The sequence below is a fragment of the Heloderma suspectum genome, chromosome 2 (genome assembly GCF_057233095.1).
Source record: "Heloderma suspectum isolate Gila_16-S chromosome 2, 16-S_ref, whole genome shotgun sequence".
Taxonomy (NCBI): Eukaryota; Metazoa; Chordata; class Lepidosauria; order Squamata; family Helodermatidae; genus Heloderma; species Heloderma suspectum.
Window position 1 is genome coordinate 217,904,159 of NC_139459.1, and position 21,904 is coordinate 217,926,062.

The 21,904-nt window shown below is 44.3% G+C and overlaps 1 protein-coding gene across 2 annotated transcripts in view; it reads right to left on the bottom strand.

The window, feature by feature from the left end:
- The window catches only part of MYCBPAP (MYCBP associated protein), a 31,447-nt gene that overhangs the window by 4,424 nt on the left and 5,119 nt on the right, over positions 1-21,904 (bottom strand). Inside the window, exons 3-15 of one of the 2 annotated variants that reach the window (XM_084837958.1) lie at positions 19,782-19,944; positions 19,496-19,602; positions 18,072-18,252; positions 17,600-17,715; positions 13,425-13,575; positions 12,237-12,352; positions 11,610-11,722; positions 8,856-8,961; positions 8,178-8,367; positions 6,421-6,608; positions 3,201-3,347; positions 1,618-1,947; positions 948-1,069 (exon numbers count right to left, since the gene is read on the bottom strand). In XM_084837958.1, the coding sequence (XP_084694084.1) occupies positions 948-1,069; positions 1,618-1,947; positions 3,201-3,347; positions 6,421-6,608; positions 8,178-8,367; positions 8,856-8,961; positions 11,610-11,722; positions 12,237-12,352; positions 13,425-13,575; positions 17,600-17,715; positions 18,072-18,252; positions 19,496-19,602; positions 19,782-19,944 (2,030 nt within the window). Of the gene's footprint in view, positions 1-947; positions 1,070-1,617; positions 1,948-3,200; positions 3,348-6,420; positions 6,609-8,177; positions 8,368-8,855; positions 8,962-11,609; positions 11,723-12,236; positions 12,353-13,424; positions 13,576-17,599; positions 17,716-18,071; positions 18,253-18,904; positions 18,996-19,495; positions 19,603-19,781; positions 19,945-21,904 lie in introns of those variants that run through there. The other variant, XM_084837959.1, reaches the window with a different exon arrangement.

The window sequence follows — 21,904 nt, forward strand, 5'->3', positions numbered from 1 at the left end:
CTCCTTGGGGGAAAGGCTGGATAAATAGTAAAATAAAGCAATGTCTAAAACAGCCTTAATAACTGGGACAACTGCTAGCTACCCATCAACTCAGAACATCTACCCTATCTTCCATTCTCTCCCATGCATTGATCCATCTATTTGAAGCCTCTGCACCTTACTTGGCCTGCAGAGGGTTTGTTTGGGGTCTTTGCTGATGATGCTATTCACTAGCTAGGTAAGGTGTTTGTAGGGCAGGTTGGTCCTGCACTAGTTTTATTCTGTTGCTTTAATTTTTGTTGTTGTTATATGGTGTATTATTACTTACTTATATTTTATGGTTTTAAGTCTTGTTTTGTAAACCATCCAGAGAGCTTCAGCGGTTGGACAGTATAGAAATGTAAGAAATTACATTTCTTACTGTTAGGCCTCATCTGGAGTCCTGTGTCCAGTTCTGGGCACCACACTTTAAGAAGGATGCAGACAAACTGGAGAGGGTTCAGAGGATGGCAACGAAGATGATCAGGGGACTGGAAACAAAGCCCTATGAGGACAGACCGAAAGAACTGGGCATGTTTAGCCTTGAGAAGAGAAGACTGAGGGGGGATATGACAGCGCTCTTCAAGTACTTGAAAGGTTGTCACAGAGAGGAAGGCCAGGATCTCTTCTCAATCATCCCAGAGTGCAGGACACGGAATAATGGGCTCGAGTTACAGGAAGCCAGATTCCGGCTGAACATCAGGAAAAACTTCCTGACTGTCAGAGCAATACGACAATGGAAGCAATTACCTAGGGAGGTGGTGGGCTGTCCCACATTGGAGGCATTCAAGATGATGCTGGACAGCCATCTGTCAAGGATGCTTTGGCTTAGATTCCTGCACTGAGCAGGTTGGACTCGATGGTCTTAGAGGCCCCTTCCAACTCTACTATTCTATGATTCTATGAAATAAATGACAGCAACCACACACCAGATATGGTACAGCAGGTCAGTCTGAGGCATCAACGGTGTAGTACAAAGTTCCAATGCTGCTTTATTGAGCTGGGCCAGAGCACCTTCTCGTTCATCTTCCTCAGGAATTGTCAGTACTGTCTAATGAGACAGAAATCACAGTCAAGTTCACCTCTCTTCACAGAACTACAAATATTCCTGGCTATCCATGGAATGACAACGTGGCAGTATGGGCAAAATACTCCCCCACCCCCAACTGCCATGCTTTGCAATACTAATAGCAGTGAGTCAGCCTTGAATACTGCCCACCACTTGTGGGCATCCTTCTACTCCCCTCCTATGGGGAGAACTGAATGCCTAAACTATGCAATTACTGAACATGGGGCCACATCCTATTGTACCCGCTCAGATCCCGTGCCCAGGTCTTAACGATGATGCATGCAAGAATGCGCATCTGCATTTCCAGCACAGTACGTGTTTGGAGCTCTGGAACTCTGATTTGGAATGATGTATTTGAGCATCTTAAGTCGGTGTGTTTGCATGCCTCAGTCGTGGACATGGTCCTGGTATCATCCTTTCAATCCAGCTGCTGTCCCTAACGGAAACTTTTGGATATACTGCTAAAAGGATGGGGGAATGTGCTCGGAATATTCCAAGGCTAGGAAAAATAAGGAACACTCATCATGTACCTGTTTAAAATCCGCAACAGAAAGATTCCACTCCACCCGTATCACATCCTCCACTTGGTGCACATCCTCCACCTCTGTTGCACTCAGCTGGCCTATCAGCTCCTCCAACCCAGACTTCCTTACGCTGGAATCAGCTGGGGATATGCTCTTCTGGCGCAGGATCTCCTCGGGACTCTTCTGCAAGTCCACAGCACTCTTTGGTGGAGAGGTTTCGCTGCCAGTGCTTTTGCTCTGTCCCTCGTAAGCATACGGGTCTGTGACTGGAGGAGGATTCATGAGCTTGTTCCACAATTCATGCAGCCCCTTCACCACTTGGTGCTTGTAGTGTAACTATAACAAGGGAAGATGAGAAGGGGTAGCAAAGAAGGATTTGATACACAATGATATATGAGAAATAAACATCTCTGAACAGATTATGCTAGATCCACGGAATCATCAGGCGATGGAGAAAGCCCCTCTTGGATAGGTCTTGATACTCTGGCTATATGTACATAAAAATGGACACCCAAATTTGCCACGGGAGCACGCTGGGCAAGTCCCCTTCCCGGAAACAGGAAACAGGGGCCACAGAACCTCTTCCTTCTAGCTAGTCTGATTAGGCAACAAAATTGCAGACGTTCCACTGTGTGGAAACCATTCAAGAATGTCCCTGTCTGGCTGGACAGTTACTCCTTTCTTGCGCGCATTAACAATGTGCTAAGCTTGAAAGCGAACTTCCCCCTTGGCTGGTCCCAAATTTGAGAGTGACACTCAGCTCCCAGCCCCAAGCGTCAGTGACTAAGCCTGCAGTTACATACATACACACACAGGATTCAGGCCCGTTGAGCTCAGCGAGAGTTGCACGAGTCCTAAAGCAATGAGACCTACAAGAAAATTCTGCCTAAAAAGGGCAGAAAAAACAAGGATTTTGCCCCCGGGGCAGAGGATTACAAGTCACCCATTTGGGGGAATATGCTATCAGTCATAGCTCCAATATTATATAAATATCTATTCGTGTAGTGCCGTCCTAAGCACACTTACTCCTGAATAAACATGCTGAGGCTTGCACTTTTAATCGAGTAACTTTCAGAGTCTGCAGCTGTAGCTCAGCAAATTACCATCAATGCAGAGCCAAAGCAGAGAAGTTAAAAATAGTTCTAGCGTTTGGTTTCTTTTCTAAACTGCACCTATTTTTTTATCCTTTTCTCTCACTAATAAAAAAAATACTCTTTCTGATTTGAATGCCCTATTCTGGCGTAGTCCTGCACGCTCAGTAATAACCTTATGTGCCTAGTGCTTAAGTAATGTAACTGGCTTGAAGAGGAGTGGATACTGAGTAGTTTGGGGAGCCCCACACCCAGAGAGTGGGTTACGTAGTCCTGCTACGTAGGAACCTACTTATATTACCTCAGCTATGATGACTAAATCAAATTGTTTCTGTAATTGTTTTTTATTTTTGCTGCTGTTATGTTTGTGCCGTACATTTTGTTTTTACAATGTGGCTAATATGAATATAATTTCCAAAGAAGTAACAGTGTCAGATTCCAGACATCCTGACCTGTATGAACCCAAGAGTACCCTTTAACCCCAAAGGCAAATGATACCTCTGGATTCTTTCTGTAGAATAACTCTTCCTCTGTGACGTATGCATCAAGAGGAGATCGTACTCGCTCTGGTGTACGAACTCGATCAAGTAGCTCCTTCAGATTCTCTTCCACTATGACAGCAATTTCTTGAGTTTCAAGCTCTTTCTGGGTTTCCAAGAAAAGCATATGTGAGGTTTGGTATCCACATTCCTTTACATATGTCAACTAGTACACATTCCTGCTACTTTGACCCATAGAGAAAGGTACATAAATATGCAGTCATGTGGCCCTGAGAATGCAAAAGCAAGCAAGGGAAAGGAAGCCCTGACCTCTGCTATCGGCCAGAGAAACAAGGGCCACGGGGTGGGGTGGGGGTGCAATCCCTCCCCACTCAGATAGAACGCCATGAAAAGCGGAAGAGCATCCTGACCCCAACCAGATACAAATTTACAGCTCCCCCTTTGGTTCTGGCATTGCCGAACGGATTTTCCTCCTCTATTTTTCCCTCCACCCTTCCCGCTTGTCTTTTTCATTTGTAAATATGAGGGCTGGGTCTGTATCCCATTTTCTGATTGATGTGAACCACTTTGGGAGATAATATTTGTTTGAAAAGCAGGATGAGAAATAAATAAATAAATAAATAAATAAATCTATTTCTACCCAAGAGCTGCCATCCTCCATTAACGTATATGGTGTATGTATGTATGTATGTATGTGTATATATATATGTATGTGTATGTGTGTGTGTATATATATATATATATATATATGCATGCATGCATGCATGCATGCACGCACGCAAAATAAGGACTCCTTTTAGTTGAAGGAAATCACACAGGACATTGGTATAAGATTTTATTTCATAACTCTGGTGTGAAAGTTGGCACAGTATACTGTGTTACCATCTATGACAGTATATAACTACTTCTGAAAGAAAAACACACATGGTAGCACGTGGCTAGCTCTATATGCTAGAAACTGAGAAAAACAACCCAACAGTCTTCGCCAAGGGCCCCCAAAAGGTGCTAGAAAGTACGTTTTATCTCACAAGGTCGAGAGTCCACATTCAAACCAGCCTACAGTCACTCCAGTTCAGCAGGGGAGAGGGAGAAAGCATGCCTGCTCCTTAGGGTGACCACTTAGGCATCACCAAACAGAGAAATGCTTCACCCCCAAAATAAAGAGGGCACAGATTTGCATGGAATTTGCGTATGTGTGCAGATACACACGCACAAACAATTACTATAACTCAAATAGAAATACACGTGTCACGGTGGCGGGGAAGACTGTGAGCAGGTGCGGCCTGTGTGGCTGCTCAGCCTGCTGCCCAGGTGCCGCCTGCGGATGGGCAACTCCAAGGACCCTCCCTGCTCTCCCTCCTGATGGCCCCTCATTTGAGAAACTGGACCAGCAGTGCAAAGCCCTGCAATTAGAGGACTGTCCTCTGCAAAGTAGGACACACATCCACCCCACTGCTCCACCAAAAGAATTCCAATCTCAAAGCTGCCTTAGGCCAAGTCAGAAGACAACCGGTCCCATCTAACCCAATGCTGCTGATCCTGACTGGCAGCTGTTCCCTAAAGTCCCGTGCACAGGTCCTTCCCAGCCCTACCACTGCAATCCTTTTAAGTGGCGATGCCAGGAACTGAGCCTGGCACCTTCTACGTGCAAAACATGCGCTCTGCCACTGAGCAACAGCATGTTCTATCATAGAACACAGAGAGGGCATAAGAACATTAGAAAGCCCTGCTGGAGCAGACCAAGGGTCCATCTAGTCCAGCATTCTGTTCCTACAGTGGCCAACCAGCTTCCCACGGGAAACCCACAAGCAGGACATGAGTGCAACAGCACCCTCCAGCCCATGTTCCCCAGTAACTGGTGTACACAGGCATACTGCCTCTGATACTAGAGGCAGACCTTACTACATCTTTTAAATATGTGAAGGGTTCTTACAACGAGGACACATGTCCATCTCTACCCAGGTTCTACGGAATAAGACAGCACAACAGAATATTGGGGGGAATTATTTGAGGCTGAAGAGACAGAATGGGCCAAAAGAAGCTGCGGAATCCCAAGTGGAATATTTACGGATAAATGCCGGGCAGCATTCAGGGTTAGCTGATACTATTCCACTGCACAGGATAGACATAATTAAGTCTTTGCGAACCCCTTCAAGCCTACCATTTGTAGTTTCTGAGATTTACATAACCCCAAATGAGATGTTCACACCACAGCTCTGAACTACTTTTAACTGCCAAGATATCCCTCAAAGGAAACTAAGAAATGGTAATTCTGTGGGAGTAGGTATTTTCTGCATCCCTCTCAAGATTAAGGGTGCAATCCTATGCATCTTTAGGCAGAAAAAAGTCCTACAACTCCCAGCATGGCTGGCTGAGGAACGCTGGGAGTTGTAGGGCTTTTTTTCTGTTGAAACATGCATAGGATTGCACCCTCAACCTGTTTAAACTAGATTAGACTGACAGTGTAAACATGCCCTAAAGAGAGAGAGAGCGTGCACTTATAGCCTTGTGAAGACCCACCTATAGGCTGAAGATCTTCTGATCATAACATCTAACTAACATTATGCTTCTGATCATGATCAAGTATAGCAAGGAATAGCTGGACGGCTGCCTGCTCCTACCTGTTTGACCCTTTCGGAATATATGTAAGCAATATCTATCTTATATGAGCAATCCAGTGTATTGATTGATTACATTTTTAATCTGGCCTTCCAAGGCGAAAGAACATATGTGGTTCTCTCCCTCCCAACACACACACACCTCACAACAACCCTGTGAGGCAGGCTAGGCTTAGAGAGTGACTGGCCCCAGGTCACCCAGTGAGCTTCATGACCAAGTGGGGATTTAAATTCATCTCTCCCTGGTCCTAGTCTGGCACTCTAACCATCCACACCACCCTGGCCATGCTAGCTGGGGGTGATGGGAGTTGTAATACAACACGTCTGGAGGGCACCAGGTCAGAGAAGGTTGATCTATTGCAATGCATACTCCTGAATCTCTGCAGGAATCCCGATGGCATCCTCTTGTTGAAATGACCATGAGAGAAAAGTGATCTTTTTTTACTTTTGCATGCCACAGAATGTCTGTTGCCATGCAAGTCTACTCATCACGCACAAACCTTCCATCCCACAGCAACATGCACTTCCCAAGCCCCATTCCACCCCATAACCCATTCAGAACATGAAGCTCATAGCTGCCTGCTCCATCTGTTTGGTTACCTGCAGCTCCTTCCTGACCCCAGTTGATATATCTTCATACAGAGCAACTCCCCACAGGGTCACTTGCAAGGTAGCCCCTCCTAATAACACAGGGTGGGTACCAAAGTCCCAGGACTCCCGGAAGATGCCTGCGTTCAGTGATTTGAAGATGAAGGAAAACTTTCTGGTTTCTCCAGGCAGGATAACTCCTAAGGGAGACAGAAGGAATATATTGGGAAGGGAAGTGTTGCAGTTTCCCCTGGCAGGAGAACTCCTCTGAGGGTCACTTCACATGTTGTCTGTATTTTTGCAAACTTATTATCTTATTTTCAGATTTATTTCCTGCCTGTTAACAAAAAAAGAAGTCCTCAACTTGGCTTGCGTAAGGCTGTAACATGGACTGCAATAAACATGGTTTGTCACTATGTGCATCATGTAGGTACATGTATGATGGTCACAGATCCCTACTGCAAGTAGAGCACAGGTGGACAGACTTTAGCCTTGTCTAGTTTTTTAACTAGATCTATCAACCAGAGTTAGATTCAAAAGACAGACACTTGGCATTCAAGGACAAAGCACTACCAGCATGTTCTGAGCCTAGGAATTTGTTTTCAGTCCCAAACTTGAACTGAGCTCACAGGTCTTCCAAGCAAATGTCTACACCTGGTTACCCCACGCTTTCTTCATTTCAGCCTAATTTGGGTGGAAAAGGTCATTTTGTTGTTGCTACTGTTAAAACAAATGGGAAACAAATGCCCTTGCCAATCTACTGAAAATCCCCCAAAGATCTGCCAGATCCTGATCATCTCATCTTCCACCTGCCCATGCCTGATGTAGAGGAGCTGGTAAACATGCATTTGTCACCATGTAATGTGTGTAGTGGCCCAAAGAAGATCTGAAGGAATACACTGAGTTCATTTTGTTAGGTGACCATTTGGCAGGATACTCCAAATATCTTTACACTCTGGAGTCCATCTCCCCATTAGTTTTGTCTCATACATTGTGGCATTGTGAGGCATTATGTTAATTTCAGTTGCATCTCTTTGGGGCAGTTCACACAACACACTAATCCACACTAAGTGATTGAGTGTGTGTTATTTTGAACCATGGGTTAGCGTGTTGTCTGAATGCAGCCAGGGTGGCTTGTTAACCATGTGGTGTCATTTATTTTCCCAAACAAGCCATCTTGAGAACGCATGGTTTGTTGTTGGGTTGTTCAGGGTGGTTATCAAGCCACACTGCATGGTTAACAAGGCACCCTGGCTGCGTTCAGACAACAGAATAACCCACAGTTCGACAAACAACCCATGGTTCCAAACAGCCCACACTCAATCACTGAGGGTGGGTTAGTGTGTTGTGTGAACAGCCCTTTATGAGCGTGTAATGACCTGACTTTTGAAAAAAACGTCCAGTTTTTGAAACTACGCTCCATGTGCAAATAGTCAGTATCTTAAGAATTTGGTTGAAACACATCAAGGCTGCTCTACTATTACTGACAGCAATGTTTCATTTGTCCCCCAGTACCCTTTTGCCCAGACTCCCGATAACAGAACTGCAACTGTAAAGTGCTGATCCACTTCCTTCAGAATTTCTCTGAAAGGACTTGTCCAAGATAATTGAAAGCTACTGGTAGGGCACGAAGATGCTGAAAACATGCATACTTGATTGGATCCATTATGTTCAATTCACCCTCCTAAGGAGGTTCTCCTTCCTGTGTGTATCTGGCATTTATATGAAGCCATCAACGTTGACCTTAAAAAAACAAATGTATCTCCCACCTGATCTGGTGTTAAAGTAAAAATGCGGTGTCCTTTTCTCCTTTTTCTCCTGAAAGGTAAAGGGTTGAGGCAGCCTCCGCCAATCATACCAGATGGCAGCTGTGCCATCATTGCTCACTGTGAGGAGAGATTCAGCTTTCTCACCTACCAGAATTTCAAATGTAACCCGGGCAGCAATGCCAACTTCACCCTATTAGAATGGAAGAAAACAAAGCACAAGCATGCCTGCAATAGTAAATCTTTGCCTTGGCATAATGCCCCCCCCCCCCGACTGTGCTGTTTTCCAGTTTAAATAAATCTCTTTTGTCAAACAAAGACCCAGACATTTTATAAAGCATCAGAACAATGGGCCGTAGCTCAGTGGTAAATCACCCGCTTTGCATGCAGAAGGTCCCAGGTTCAATCCCCGGCTTCTCCAGGTAGGGCTAGGAAAGAATCCTGCTTGAAACCCTGGAGGGCCATGGCAGCCAGTCAGTGTCAACAATACCGAGTTTGAAGGACCAATGGTTTGACTCAACATAACGTAGCTTCCTATGTAATGCTCTTCAAAGCACATAGAAGCTACTTCTGCTGCCTTGGAAGACATCTTTGGTTGCATCATTAGGCATCACTACAAGACCACAACCTGAGTGAAGGGAAGACAAAAGACTACAGTGTGGTATTAAAAACCCAGTTTACCACATGAGAAGTAGTGTTGATCCACCGAGCCGGTTCTCCACAGAACTTCAGAGATGGACCCAACACTGGTTCTAAAAAAACATCTGGATATTCTTCTAATGGGTCCCTATCAAACAAAGCAAAGATCAGAATGATTTAAGGCAGAGGTGCACAACCTTTTGGCCGTGGCGGTCACTTCAGGTACCTACATGCACATACACATTCATATCCAACATATAAATCACTCACGCATAAATACCACGCACTCACTCACTCACTCACTCAAATCCAACTCCTATTTAAGAGTTTTCAGAGGCCTGGCACCTACTTTAATCAGATAAAGCCCACACTCCTCCCAGAATCCTCAGTTCTCAAACCACCCAGCCATCCTGGCTCCTAGCCCTTCTCTCTATTCTAATCCACTCCCTTATTGAAGGATCCTGACATCTCACATGTTGTCACCTGGAATTTCAGGAAAAAAGGAAAAATATTTTAGGAACAGGTTGTATGGTTCCTCCCATAGAAGCCCCATTCCTAGAGTGTCCTAAGAAGTAGCCAGGAACATTTAACATTTAAGTATTGCCTCCTATTATGCTCTAGGAACAAGAATCTTATGGAAAGAACCATAGAGCCCACTCCTAGAGGTTTTTCCTTTCCCCCACCTCATTTTTTCTGGGGGCGGGGGCAGACAAAGCTTGGAGGCCACCTGTGGGCCATGCTTTTTGCAGTCCTGATTTAAGACAGATTAATATGCTTGGAGGGAGATACAGGTTTTATCCCATGTTTGTCTCTGATCATATCTCAAGAACTAATTAACGGAAGACTCAGTTGATGAGAGTTCCCTTGAAGAAAGGATTGTTGCATGCCAGTTCCTGTTGGAGGTGTATACACTTTAAACTAGATATGGAGATGTGAAAAGCATGGGCAGTGTCCTGTGCTGCCTATGTGTTAGCGGAACAGACAGCTAGTGCAACAACAGGAAGTAATGGCTCCTGAAACAACCCCAGAAATGTGGAAATGCTCATTTCCAGAACAGAGCAAGTCAGTGGAGCTCATAGAAGGAAGCTCTGCTGACCTGTTCCATTCCCGAAACGAATGTTTCTACTCATTTCTGGGGTTGCTTCAGGAGCCACTAGTTCCTGTTGCACTCGCAGTCCATTCCGCTGGTGCAACAGAACTAGTGGAGGTGCAGCGGCAGTATAGGATACTGCCATATGTCATAAAAAGGGAAGAACAGAACTCAGGCTAAGGAGCAAATAGAGCCACCTACCTAAGGCTTATCTTGTAAAAGGTGTTAAGTTGTGTCTGGGTCATACCACTTCAGACCGCAGGTGAGGGCTCACCAGACTGAATGCTCCTCCATACAACTCACCCCCCTCCATTATACAAATAGTACATCTTGGAGAAAGGTAACAAAAAACCCTTCTCCCTGATCTCTAGGTTTCCACGTGGAAGGAATTTTTTTTATCGAGAAGCACTGAATTATGGGAACCCCCTCTTACAATGTGAAACGGTACAGCCTGGACAAAGGTTTATAAGGGTCGAAAACTAGGCCTCAGTCTTGGAAAAAGAGGCCCCACTGAGAAGACACAGTCCAGCAATAAACTAAAGGTAACATCAACCATGCAGCAACCCATCACGCTGGGAAGAAGGGATCTAGGCAACTGTCCGTAACTCTCTAACCTTTCGTGACGCTGGGAAGCAGCAGCTCTAGCTTACAGTACAGGGATATTAGATGTAACAGAGCAGCTCCGGTATGGTGAGCGTCCCCATGCTGCATCCTAGTCACGGGCTGGACTGGCACTGAAGAGAGGACACGGCTTCTGGGTTTTGCAGACGTGGAGTGGCATTTTGAATCTTCCCCATTATGTCATTAAAGGGGTGAAGCAGCATATGCTAGAAAATCCAGATGGAATACAATGCACGGCTGCATCTGCCAAAATATTGGGGGAGAAAAGTCCAAAGTGTCCCAAGCTAAGGAATGGAGAATGGGAATTGTTTTAGAGAAGGGAGACCAACAAATGCCCCACTGAGAGTGGGTGTGGAATAAGGCTGGGGAACCGGGGACCAATGGAGGCACCCCATATAGGACTCCATATCTCCTTTCTCTTACGCTGACAGGGCAGGAAGCACAGGGCACAGAAATCAATGGGGCTGCTGAAAGCAAATTCATTCCCCTCTGCACTTAGTCTGGCTGCCTTCAACTGTTAGAAAGATTACTGGCCAAACTAGATATTATTCCTGCAAATGTGTAATCCCCATTCCGTGTTTGATTAGACAAAAGGGAATGCAAGAAGGAGGGAAACTTACAGGGGTGGAATGGCAGGAGGGAAAGGTGATTAAGGCTGCAATCCTATGCATGTTTAGACAGAAAAAGGTTCTACAACTCCCAGAACTTCCGATTCAGCATGGTTGGGGAATGCTGGGAGTTGTAGGACTCTTTTCTGTCTAACCATGCATAAGATTGTGTCCTAAGTCCATTGATTATCCACTGCAAATATGGCCCCCACCTCCTGCCAAACTATAAATCCCCATGGTGGTGTCACTTCAGATGATGTTTGGTGGTGGGGAAATAAAATATGTGTGGTGGTCAGGGGGAGCATTTGCATGGAAGAATTGGAGGGGGAAGGAAGAGTTATGTAGTCACTTCAATTCACTGATTTCCCCCCTATAAATACCCCCCCATGGCTTTTAAGGGAAACATGGTCTTCGGAAGCCCATATTTCCCTCATGAATATCTCCTCTGCTCCAGATAACCACCCCAAACATTCTTACTGGATTTTTTCTTCTTCAACAAATTCTTTGTCTTCATCACAGGGTGAAATCCTCTCTGCTGACACATTGGTGAAAGGCAGATTTCTGCTTATGACTTCCAGGCCATCCAGGTCCTGGACTCAAGAGGGAAAACAGTAAGAAAAAAGTACTGTGTTTTCATTAGATTTGCTCCTTTTGTTAAATGGAGAAGTCAGAATGTCTAAGGACGCAATCCTATGCATGATTAGACAGAAAAACATGTTTTTTTTTCCATCTAAGCGTACATAGGATTGTACCCTAAATCGGATTTACATCAAAGGATGCTTTCAGATAAGGCTTTTATCATGCAATCACAAAATTCATTCAGAGAATTTTATGGGGAGTCCAAGTAACACCATCTTATATTTGTAACCCTCTCATGTTTTCTCACTGCCTCTTCCATCTTTTTTCTTAAAAAAAGAAAGAAAGAAATCCTTTAAAGAGAAAAAAAACAGAATAGCTGCACCGTGTCTTTGGACTGGTGGTGCTAGAATCCCTCTGTCTGGAAGCACCCAGAGCATTCTGGGAGGCAAGATGAAAGCTATACAAGAGTTATACTTTTGCTTCATATAAACAGTATTGCACACTGACAAGCATATATCATCATACCGGGTTATAAAAGTCCAGCTTTTCTAAGATCTCCTTTAATTCATTTCGCCGATGCTTCAGGAAGAGACTCTTCTCCCATGTGCAATGGAAAGGGAGGCACTTTGGAGGTCTGGTACCTGTGAAAGTACCTAAATGTGACTGTTGTATGGGTACACCAACAGGTCTAGTGACTTTAGTCACTTGCTGAGCTTTGATAATCCTCTATGAAAAATGCCCTCATTAATGTCACAGTGCAAGCTTAGCTCTCACCGTTTCCAAGTTATCCAAGTTCAACTTCACAGATGTCCCAGCTCCCAAACAGCTTGAGGATGTGCCCCATTTTCACCCCAACCCCTTTGTCTGAAGAAGGAGAGATTACAAGAACTGGAAATAAGAAATTACATGTGGTGACGCCTACTAAAACGCTATAATAATTTTCTTCTATAAAAACTCTGTGGTCAGGTTTTACTTTCAGGCTCAGGGTACAACTGATTTCCCTGTTAGCCTCAGATGACGTTTCCCCCAAGTCAGACTGGTTAGCGATTCTGGTGGGATTTGCTTTGCCTTCCCCTGCACTATACAGTGGGAATCCCTAATTTAAGGAATACACGGGGCACGTTGAACTTGGGCACAAAATCTCTTGCCACACTAACGCTACAGTTAAGAAATAATGGGGCCATTACTTCTGATTTGACAGTCAAAGTGAAAGGGTCTTTTGAGGGGGACTGGCAGTAAATACGCACACAGATATATCTACCTCCTTAAGATATGAAATTGAACAGTTTCGACAGGCTCAGGTTTATGTTTTGCTATGCACTGCTGTTCTCATGACTTTCTTCCCTTACGTATTGCAAGTTGCTGTTTCGGGCACCATCTCGTGCAGAAGAGCAGCACACAAATAAACTGACGGTGTTGTTGCTCCTCGGACTATTTTGCTCTGTGTTTATGGCCCACTGTTCACACGTACTGAGTAAGACTTAGCTGGCCCTGGCATGAGGGATTCTGACGTTATACACATCGTCATATTAGTCCCTATTATAGCCAATCAACAGGCAGTGATGCATTTTGATGCCCCACCACTGCTAAAATAAACTCCAATTACACAAGCTTCTTCTCAGTAACTTACAACCAGCAGGAAGCGATTTCACCTCTTTTATTTCAGCCTCAGCATGCCGCTTTATGAACTGACTCATGCTTGTGATGCCTCACCCATCTCCATCCAGATGCTGCAAGGCTTCCCGACGTGAGTGACTTCTTCTGGGAAGCCACGTTCAGTCTGGCCCAGTGTCACGGTCAGGCCACTGAGCTCATCTCCAATCCGCACAGGCTGGCTCCAGAATTCACTCCCTACACGGCAGCCCTAGTAGAGAAAGCAACAGCTATATGGGTGCAGTTGGTTTTGTGACGCAGGATACAGCACATCCAATAACACTGGGGAGGGGTGCGTGATGCAAGGAATAGGAAGAGAACATAGGATCAGAAAATGGCCTCCTTGTTCCTTCTCTCTGTCTGTAATTAATCACTACGGGCTACACCCAACATTGTGCAAGTGCGTTAACCCCTCTGTGTGCCCCTAAAATCTGCTTGGGAGGGTTCCCCAACCCTCTAGAGCACATGGGGGGGATGCAGTGGCTGAGGGAAGAGGATGGAAAAGGTCCCTCTGTGTGAGCAGACATCCACTTGCATGAGGTTTGATGTAGCTGATGGAGTACTCTCCACAGGCAGGTGCTGTTTTGTCAGCAGACAGACACAATTAGATTTCACCCAGTCCTTTCTACTCTATTTTGATATCTATTTATTTATTACCCCACTTTCCTATTTTTTTTAAACACTGAAACCAAACAGCTTACAAAAGTTAAAAACAAATAAAAAGAAAATACATAAACAATATTTAAACAACTGTAATAAAATAGACACCAAACAAGCAGAATGTAGCTAAAGTAGCAGTTTAAATATCTGCTCGCAGAAAGCAAGCTGAAAAACAAAAAATGATGACTGAATGATTGCTGACCAATATTGGGGCACAATCCAAGAAAGAAAAACTTCCTACAACTTCCAGCAACTCCCAGCCAGTATGGCTGGTTGTGGCATGTTGGGAACTGTAGGACTTTTTTCTGTCTAAACATGCATAGGATTGCACCCTTAATGATTTGTGTATATATTTCATGGCATGTTTTAAATCCTTCCCAGTTCTTATGCCTTCACAACTGCCAAACTGCCTATTTTGAAGACAGGGGAACTAAGAGACAACGCCTACTGTGCACCCTTCTGAAAATGTGTTCTGAGCATGGGAGCTCCAGATGTGCACATTAAGCTTTCCCTCCTCCAGCTGTTTCCCCATCCAGAGGATAAAAATGAGCTGTTGTTTTTAAATTATAAAAAACAGGTATTGTTAACTTAAATCAGAGGTTTATTTATTTAATTTGATTTTTGGTTTGGGTTTCATTAAATTAAAGTAAGTGCTACTTGTTGTTGTTGTTGTTGTTTTTTAAAAAAAACCCAACCCTGGTTCAAATGTAATCTGAGTTTACTGCAAATAACAACATTAAAAGCTTACATTTGTAATCTGTTAAAATGGAATCCGTTACCCTTTATCACAGCGCAGTAGTAGCACCTAGGCTTTGCTTGCAAAAAGTCCCAGGTTGCACACCTGCCCTCTCTTTAATTGAAAGTCCTCTGGTTTTTACCTTGGAGAGCTGCTGCCAATCACAGTAAACAGTACAGGAATAGATGGACCAATGGTACAACTTAGGGCTGGCGCTACCACTAGGAGGAATGAGGCAACTGCCTTAGGCAGCTGATGCAGGGGAGCAGCAGTGGCACCTCCCCAGAAGTTCCTCGCGAGTGTCCCAGCCACCCTGTCTCTGTTGGAGGACAGAGCTACGTGTGCTATGCTCCCTATGCTAGCCTGCTGCCCTCAGGTATGGTGGAGAATGCTGTCCCAACACTAGTGCTGAAGTGAGATTTAACTGCCAGTCCAGTCAGCTTCTCTACATGGAATGGGGGGTGGGGTGGAGAGAGTGCCATCTTGTCCTTTGCCTCCAGCAGCAAAATGTCTTGGGCCAGCCCTGATCCTACTCAGTATAAGGCAGGTTCACACACTCACTGAGCTAAAGGCACTATTGTGGGTTTCTTACTGGACCCAGGAACTGGCAAGTCATCATATGCAAAGGATTCAGGAGAAACCATACAGTATCTCATCAGGATTATCCAGTGAACCCATCTGCGTGATCTTATACTCCTATGCCTTCTAACTCTCAGTGCGGTAGTCTCTGCAAAGGATTCAGTTTTCATATTATGAATATCTATGACCACCAGCCAAATAGCATGGATATTTACACTTCGTCTTACTGTACTACCCAATAGCTCCCAGCCCTCGCTTCTGGAAAGTTCTAGGCATAATTCTGTAGTGCAAAAGGCATGGCTATATATGACCAAAGGTTCTGTATTTCCTCCTAGGTAGTAGTATACAGGCTCTATTTAGTTCCACACAAATACATTGTACTTGTTATAGCCATCAGTTAGTATACATAAGAAGAGCCCTGCTGGATCAGACCAAGGGTCCATCTAGTCCAGCATGCTGTCCACACAGTAGCCAACCCGATGTCTACAGGAGACCCACAAGCAGGACATGAGTGCAACAGCACCCTCCCACCCATGTTCCCCAGCAACTGGTATACATAGGCCTATTGCCTCTGATACTGAAAGCAGCACATAGCCCTCAAGCCTAGTAGCCATTGATAGCCTTTTCCTCCAGGAATTTGTCTCACCCCCTTTTAAAGCCATCCAAAGCAGTGGCCATCACTACATCTTGTGGTAACCAACTGCATAGTTTAACTATGTGCTGTGTGAAGAAGTACTTCACATAGCACATAATTAAACTATGTAATATGCACATGCATTCAGGGAATAAATTCAATTTAAAAAATGAAAAAAAAACCACTTGGTTTACATCAATAATTTCATTTGGAGGTCTTTTCTTGATGATTTAATGCAATCCACCTTGTACTCTCTTCATTACAACAAAGGGAGCAAATTATCCTGTTGGAATGAAGGCGAGCCACCGCCATCCTGCACAATGACATCCATGAATGTATCTAAAGCAAAAATCTCTGAATCTGACCATCAGCCTAAAATCATTGACGATATTGCCATTCACTACAGAAGCTGTCCCCAATTGGATGCCCCCCAGATGTGTTGGACTACAACCCCCATCACCCACAGCCAACCTGGCTGGGGATTATGGGGTTGTAGTCAAGCGCATCTGGAGGGCACCTGGTTGGGGGAGGCTGCACTACAGTATGATCTCATGAACAGTCATTGAAGGGACTCTTGAAGAGGATATCATAAAGATATAGCAGATTATTTTTATTCTCACTCGCACTCATCTCTCTGCAGATGACTTTCCCCATGAGATCCTGTGGCTATATAATTCTATCCTCGGTGCATTCCCTGCTGCCCAGTTACCAGAACTTCTGGTAATCATCACAAAAGTTGTACCACAGAACTGCCATCGGAAAGCGCTGCTGTATGCATTATAGCTCTTGAGCTGCAAAGCCAGACAGCAAAATCCATTTGAGCTGAGCAATTCTTGTTAAACCAATTATAAAATCCAATCGTGTTTTTATTTTAAGTAGCTGCAGACTAAAAAATAATTCAGGATTCATGTCAAGCTTCTAAACAATGGTCGGCAAGCTAAACAATATCCTTAAAGGTAAAGCATGTAACTATGTTAAATATATTCCTAGGAAGCAGGACTATATGCATGTTCAAAAGATAGCAATCTGGGTAGCATCTCAATTTCTTGAAAACTGTTCTGGGGTTTTGTGATACTTGATACTAGTTCAGTAATGATAATAATTCCTTACAGTGTAATTCAAGGGTGAGCAACTTGTGGTCCTTCAGGTGTTTGGCCTACACCTCCCAGCAACCCTCACACGGGCTATGCTAGCTAAGGCGGACGGGAGTTGTAGGCCAAACCACCTGGAGGGCCACAAATTGCCTACCCCTGGTGTAATCCTATACATGCCACATTGAGATCAATGGGGAACGTGAGCATAGGATACTTCTGTTAATGTGCTACATTTTTCTCAGGAAGATTCCCTCAGTGACTAAATACTTTTCCGTAACAAAAAATCCCACAATCCTGAGCATCTGTAAACCCATATCTGCTTTCAATGATAATGCTACAATTAGCGACGATGCATCTGTGCAATGGTCGGCAAGCTTCTAGTTCAGCTGACCAAACTCTGGGGTTATCCTGAAGCAGCATTCCTGTGAACGACACAGGCGCATGTGCAACATTAATTACATCAAAGCGCAGTTTCTCACAAGCCTCATCCAAAGTAACCCTTAAGGAAATCAGGGCTCTCAGGGTCTATCACCTTTCCGGAGTACAGAGCTGGGAGACTGCGATCAATCAGAGTCCGCTCTTCCTGGATTCTCCTGTAATTCTCTGAAAAGTTCATCAGCAGCTCACTTTCCGATTTCTGAAGATATCCTAAAAACAAAACAAAAAGGTCAAACAAATAAAACAGCTTGACTACAACAGTGTACGTTCTGGTGCTACAGGCCAATCACAATGCTCAGGAAATCAACCCTACGTATGACATCTAACCCTCCAAATACAGGATCTTCCACCTCCAAACTTGCCTTACTCTTCCCTCCAGCCAAAGATGCATAAGAAACTGCCAGCATTCAGGACCGGACCAAATTAAGTCTGTCATAATTAACACTTGTGTATGAAAGTATATTTGGAAGCGTCTGCAGCATGCCTGCTCCAATGTTTTCTGTTTGGCCCACCCTCGCATAGTGTTTCCACCACTGGCGTAGTGGCCCTGCTCGGGTTTAAATTACCACACAGCTTTTTCTGCTGCTTCCTCCTGAGTGCCATGTTGCGATGCCAATTCTGAAGCGCCATGTGCTGTGATGAATGGGTCTCGGCTCTTTTCTTTCCTGGCTCATCTTTCCCTCTATACTTCCCAAAAACAGGGATTGCGCTCATTAGCTGTGATGCATCAGGAACCAGTCTTGCTGTCTGAAAGAGACCGTGGTTTGGAGACTCTTTGGGGATATGGCAAAGACAAATAGATAAGATACTGACTTTATGCATGCTCCAGCTGTTTCTCACAGTAACAGTTTATGCAGTCTTCACTACTGCAGGCATTGTCACTAATTAGCACTCCACTTCCTTGAGTGAAAGCTAGTGCTTCACCCAAACATTCCAGTCTGTCCTCCACCCTTCCAGCAGTGTGTTGTTGTGCTTCCCCACAAGTAAACAGCCAGCCCCATCCTGATGTGGCTTTTTTGGGATGCAGCACAGCTTCCTCCCACCCTCCCTGGATAACGTTAGCAGCCCCAGATCATGTGCGGGGAGGAGGGGGAGGGCATGCTATGGTGGCATCTTCCCACAGCAGCATTGCCCTCACAGAAACTGGGGAAACTCTGGTCTGTGAAGGAGCTGCAGTGTCAGCTCCTCTAACGTGGCCTGAGGCTTCTGACATCTCTCAAGTCATGCTAGAAGGAGTTATGCTGCAGGCTCCCATGTTGCAAAGGAGAAGTGAAAGAGGAACCCTTTGATGACCACAGTCAAAACTATCCCCTCTCAATTCCCAAAGCGACCTGTTGGGATACGTAAAGGCATAATTCTGCTTCTACCCATGAGTAAATTTAAATGAGGGGAGGTGTACCATGACAGCTTTTGCAGGATTCAAGTGGAACACCGCTGTGCACCTTCTCTTAAATCAGTTTACTTGAGAGGAGGTGTACATGTACACCATGAAAGGAAAAAACATCTGTGCAGCTCTTTCCCATCTTCCCCCCACATTCCAGTGAGTGGGGTACATTCCCTTGCAGGTGAGAGGAAGAAATGTCCACTTGAGGGCTGGCTTTTAAAAAAAATACAAGTCAGAATAATGTTTTTAAAGAATGGGGCCACAAGTAAAGGAAAGAGCCTATGATCAGCCTACAAACAAAGGAGAATGCCTATAGATGGCCAACGTATGGAAAACAGCAGAGACAATAGCATAACAGAAAACAAAACAGAATATGAAGACAACATGCGGCAGAGAAGTGCTGGGGCAGGCATCTCCTACAGAAAAGGTCATTTGGATTATAATCCTCATGTCCACTTCATGACCACATTTTCATAGCACCATAACTGGACTGGTAAGAATACATCTTGTTGCATAACCATATGTATATGCCGCTAATGGCATTATTTACCTGCTTTTGCTAACTTTGCCTGTACATTAATACCACTTATAGCAGGTGAAACCAACCTGAGTGTGTCCTCTTCTTAAGGCTTCTTGCTTGAATTCCTGGAGAGTTCCTAAGATGCTGTGGGGGATGATATATCCATAGTTATCAACTATTGGTCCTTCTAAACCTGCAACGAAACATAGCCAAGTGTGCCCAATAAATCACAGAGCACACCCATTAGATAGGTCAACCCCCAAGGAATTAAAACATTCCAAAAACTATTCAGAAATCTCAAATATCCAGTATGGCTCATTCTGGAATACCAAGACCACATTAAGGGAAGATAAAAGCTGGAGAGAACTATACCAGAATAATTCAGAGTTTTCTTGGATTCATCTGAGAGAGCTGGATAAGCAACCAGGAAATGTGCTTTCTTCCCATCCTCTTGGGGCTTGGATCTGTGAATGACGAACTTCTTGGTTACAGGAGGTTTCTCTTTCTCTTCTTGATCAAGATGTACAGTACGGAGCTACCAAAACAGAATATACTCCCAATGAAGTCACATTCAGAAATGGCTCTACTGCCTTCATCCCTCTTACTTCTCCTACTGATACTAGGAGGTAAAGAATTCACACAAGAGGTCAAATGGAACTTGGTCTGATCCCTTTCATGAATGAGGTGATAAATACTAAATTATATTCACGGATCTAGGAATCCACATAGTCGTAATCACAGCACTTGCTATCTGGCTTTCTAAAGTGGAATCTGAAAGCTTCTACAGAATCCCAAAACATGTCCAACTAAACGTTTTAAACCATTGGGGGGGGGGGGTAACCTTTAAGACTGTAGAGGGATGAGGAGCCTGTGGGCCACATCTGGCCCGCAGGGATTCCCCATCTGGCCCGCAGAGGCTTTATAATATAGAATATGTTATTTATGTATTTATCTATCTACCAATATTTATTAATTGCTTACAACACAGGAATTGTTTTGGCCTACAGCTCCCTTCATCCCTCAACATGCAATGGCTATGCTGGCTAGGGTTTATGGGAGTTGTAGGCTAAAACATCAGGAGGGCTACCCCTTGAGTTGTCCACCCAGGCTTACATTAAAAGAAATTTCCAAGAGATGTACAAATAATACAGTACAAAAACATAATGAAATACTGTATAAAACTTAGAAGAGGCAATAGCATGACAGTGAGGAAAAAGACAAAATCACCGGTTTGAGAAAGTTTGTTTGAAGAAGTAATTTTTCAGTGGGTGCCAAAAACCCAAAAGGGCCGGTGCCTGTCTAATATTTACTGGTAAGGAGTTCCAGAGAGTATATTATATTATACAAGAGAAGAGACCCAGCTTCACACAAATTGGAATAGCTTAGTTTGAATCAGCAAAACCTTCAAGCAAACTTACAAAGATATTAGGGTTGGACACATTGTGCCCATCCTGTCTAAGGGAAGCCATGCTTGCTGGCACCACTAGGTATGAGCCCTGCAATGGCGCACCCCTACAGCCCCCTGAAGGGGAGATCTGTTCACTCCATTCCCCTGAGGAGGGGTCTGCCCCACAGCAGGGGAGAGGGGCAGGCATATAACTCTCACCCTACTAACCTCACATGGCTTCAAATTGTACGGACTGCAAGTTATGTGCTAGTAAGGGAACTCTGCCCCTAGTGACTGAAGACATTCCTGCAGGCTTCAACCACATGGACACATTTAAATTAATTAAAACTCATCAGTGTGTTTTAAAAACAAAATAACCCTCCAAGGTGCACACTCCTAGGGTCCCCTTAAAAGGCATGCCAAGTTTTAGGTGTCTAGGTTTCATGGGCTTGGTGCTATGGTGCAGTCAAAAGGACAGACAAACATTCTCTTTTATTATCATTATAGTGCCAGGATGTCTGTGTTATCAGGAGCAATTACTTGTGAACGGCCACTGTTAATAATGTAATTGTCAGTACTTTCTGTGTTTCATTTCCTTCTGACCTCACTGTTTACAGTTCCCCACTGCCATATGAACATATACCTGAAACCCCCAGTAACACTTCAAGCATCTGGTGGACTACAGTCCATGAAAACTTATGCCAGAATAAATTTTTTAGTCTTTCAGGTACCCCAAAACTCTTGGTTGTTTTTGCTGCAATAAACTAACACAGCTACCTCTCTGGAAATTATATTATACATGAAGCTCAACATGTGATCACCTTATTACCTCCCAAGATGCCTCTTATTGTTAAGAAGCTGCCTGAACCCTGTTATTAAATATTTTCCCCCAAAGCGGCAAGAAAAAAAAAGTTCAGATCTTATACCAATACAACACAGATCAAAGCTTTATCAAATTAAACAAATACAAAAAACACCAGCATTAAAATCAAGAGAAAGCATAAAAACAGTAGAAATTGATTATAACTGCCTGATGGAATGCTTGCTTAAAAACATGGAGTTTTTCAGACCTTCATGGGGAGAAAATTCCACAACTACAATGCCACCC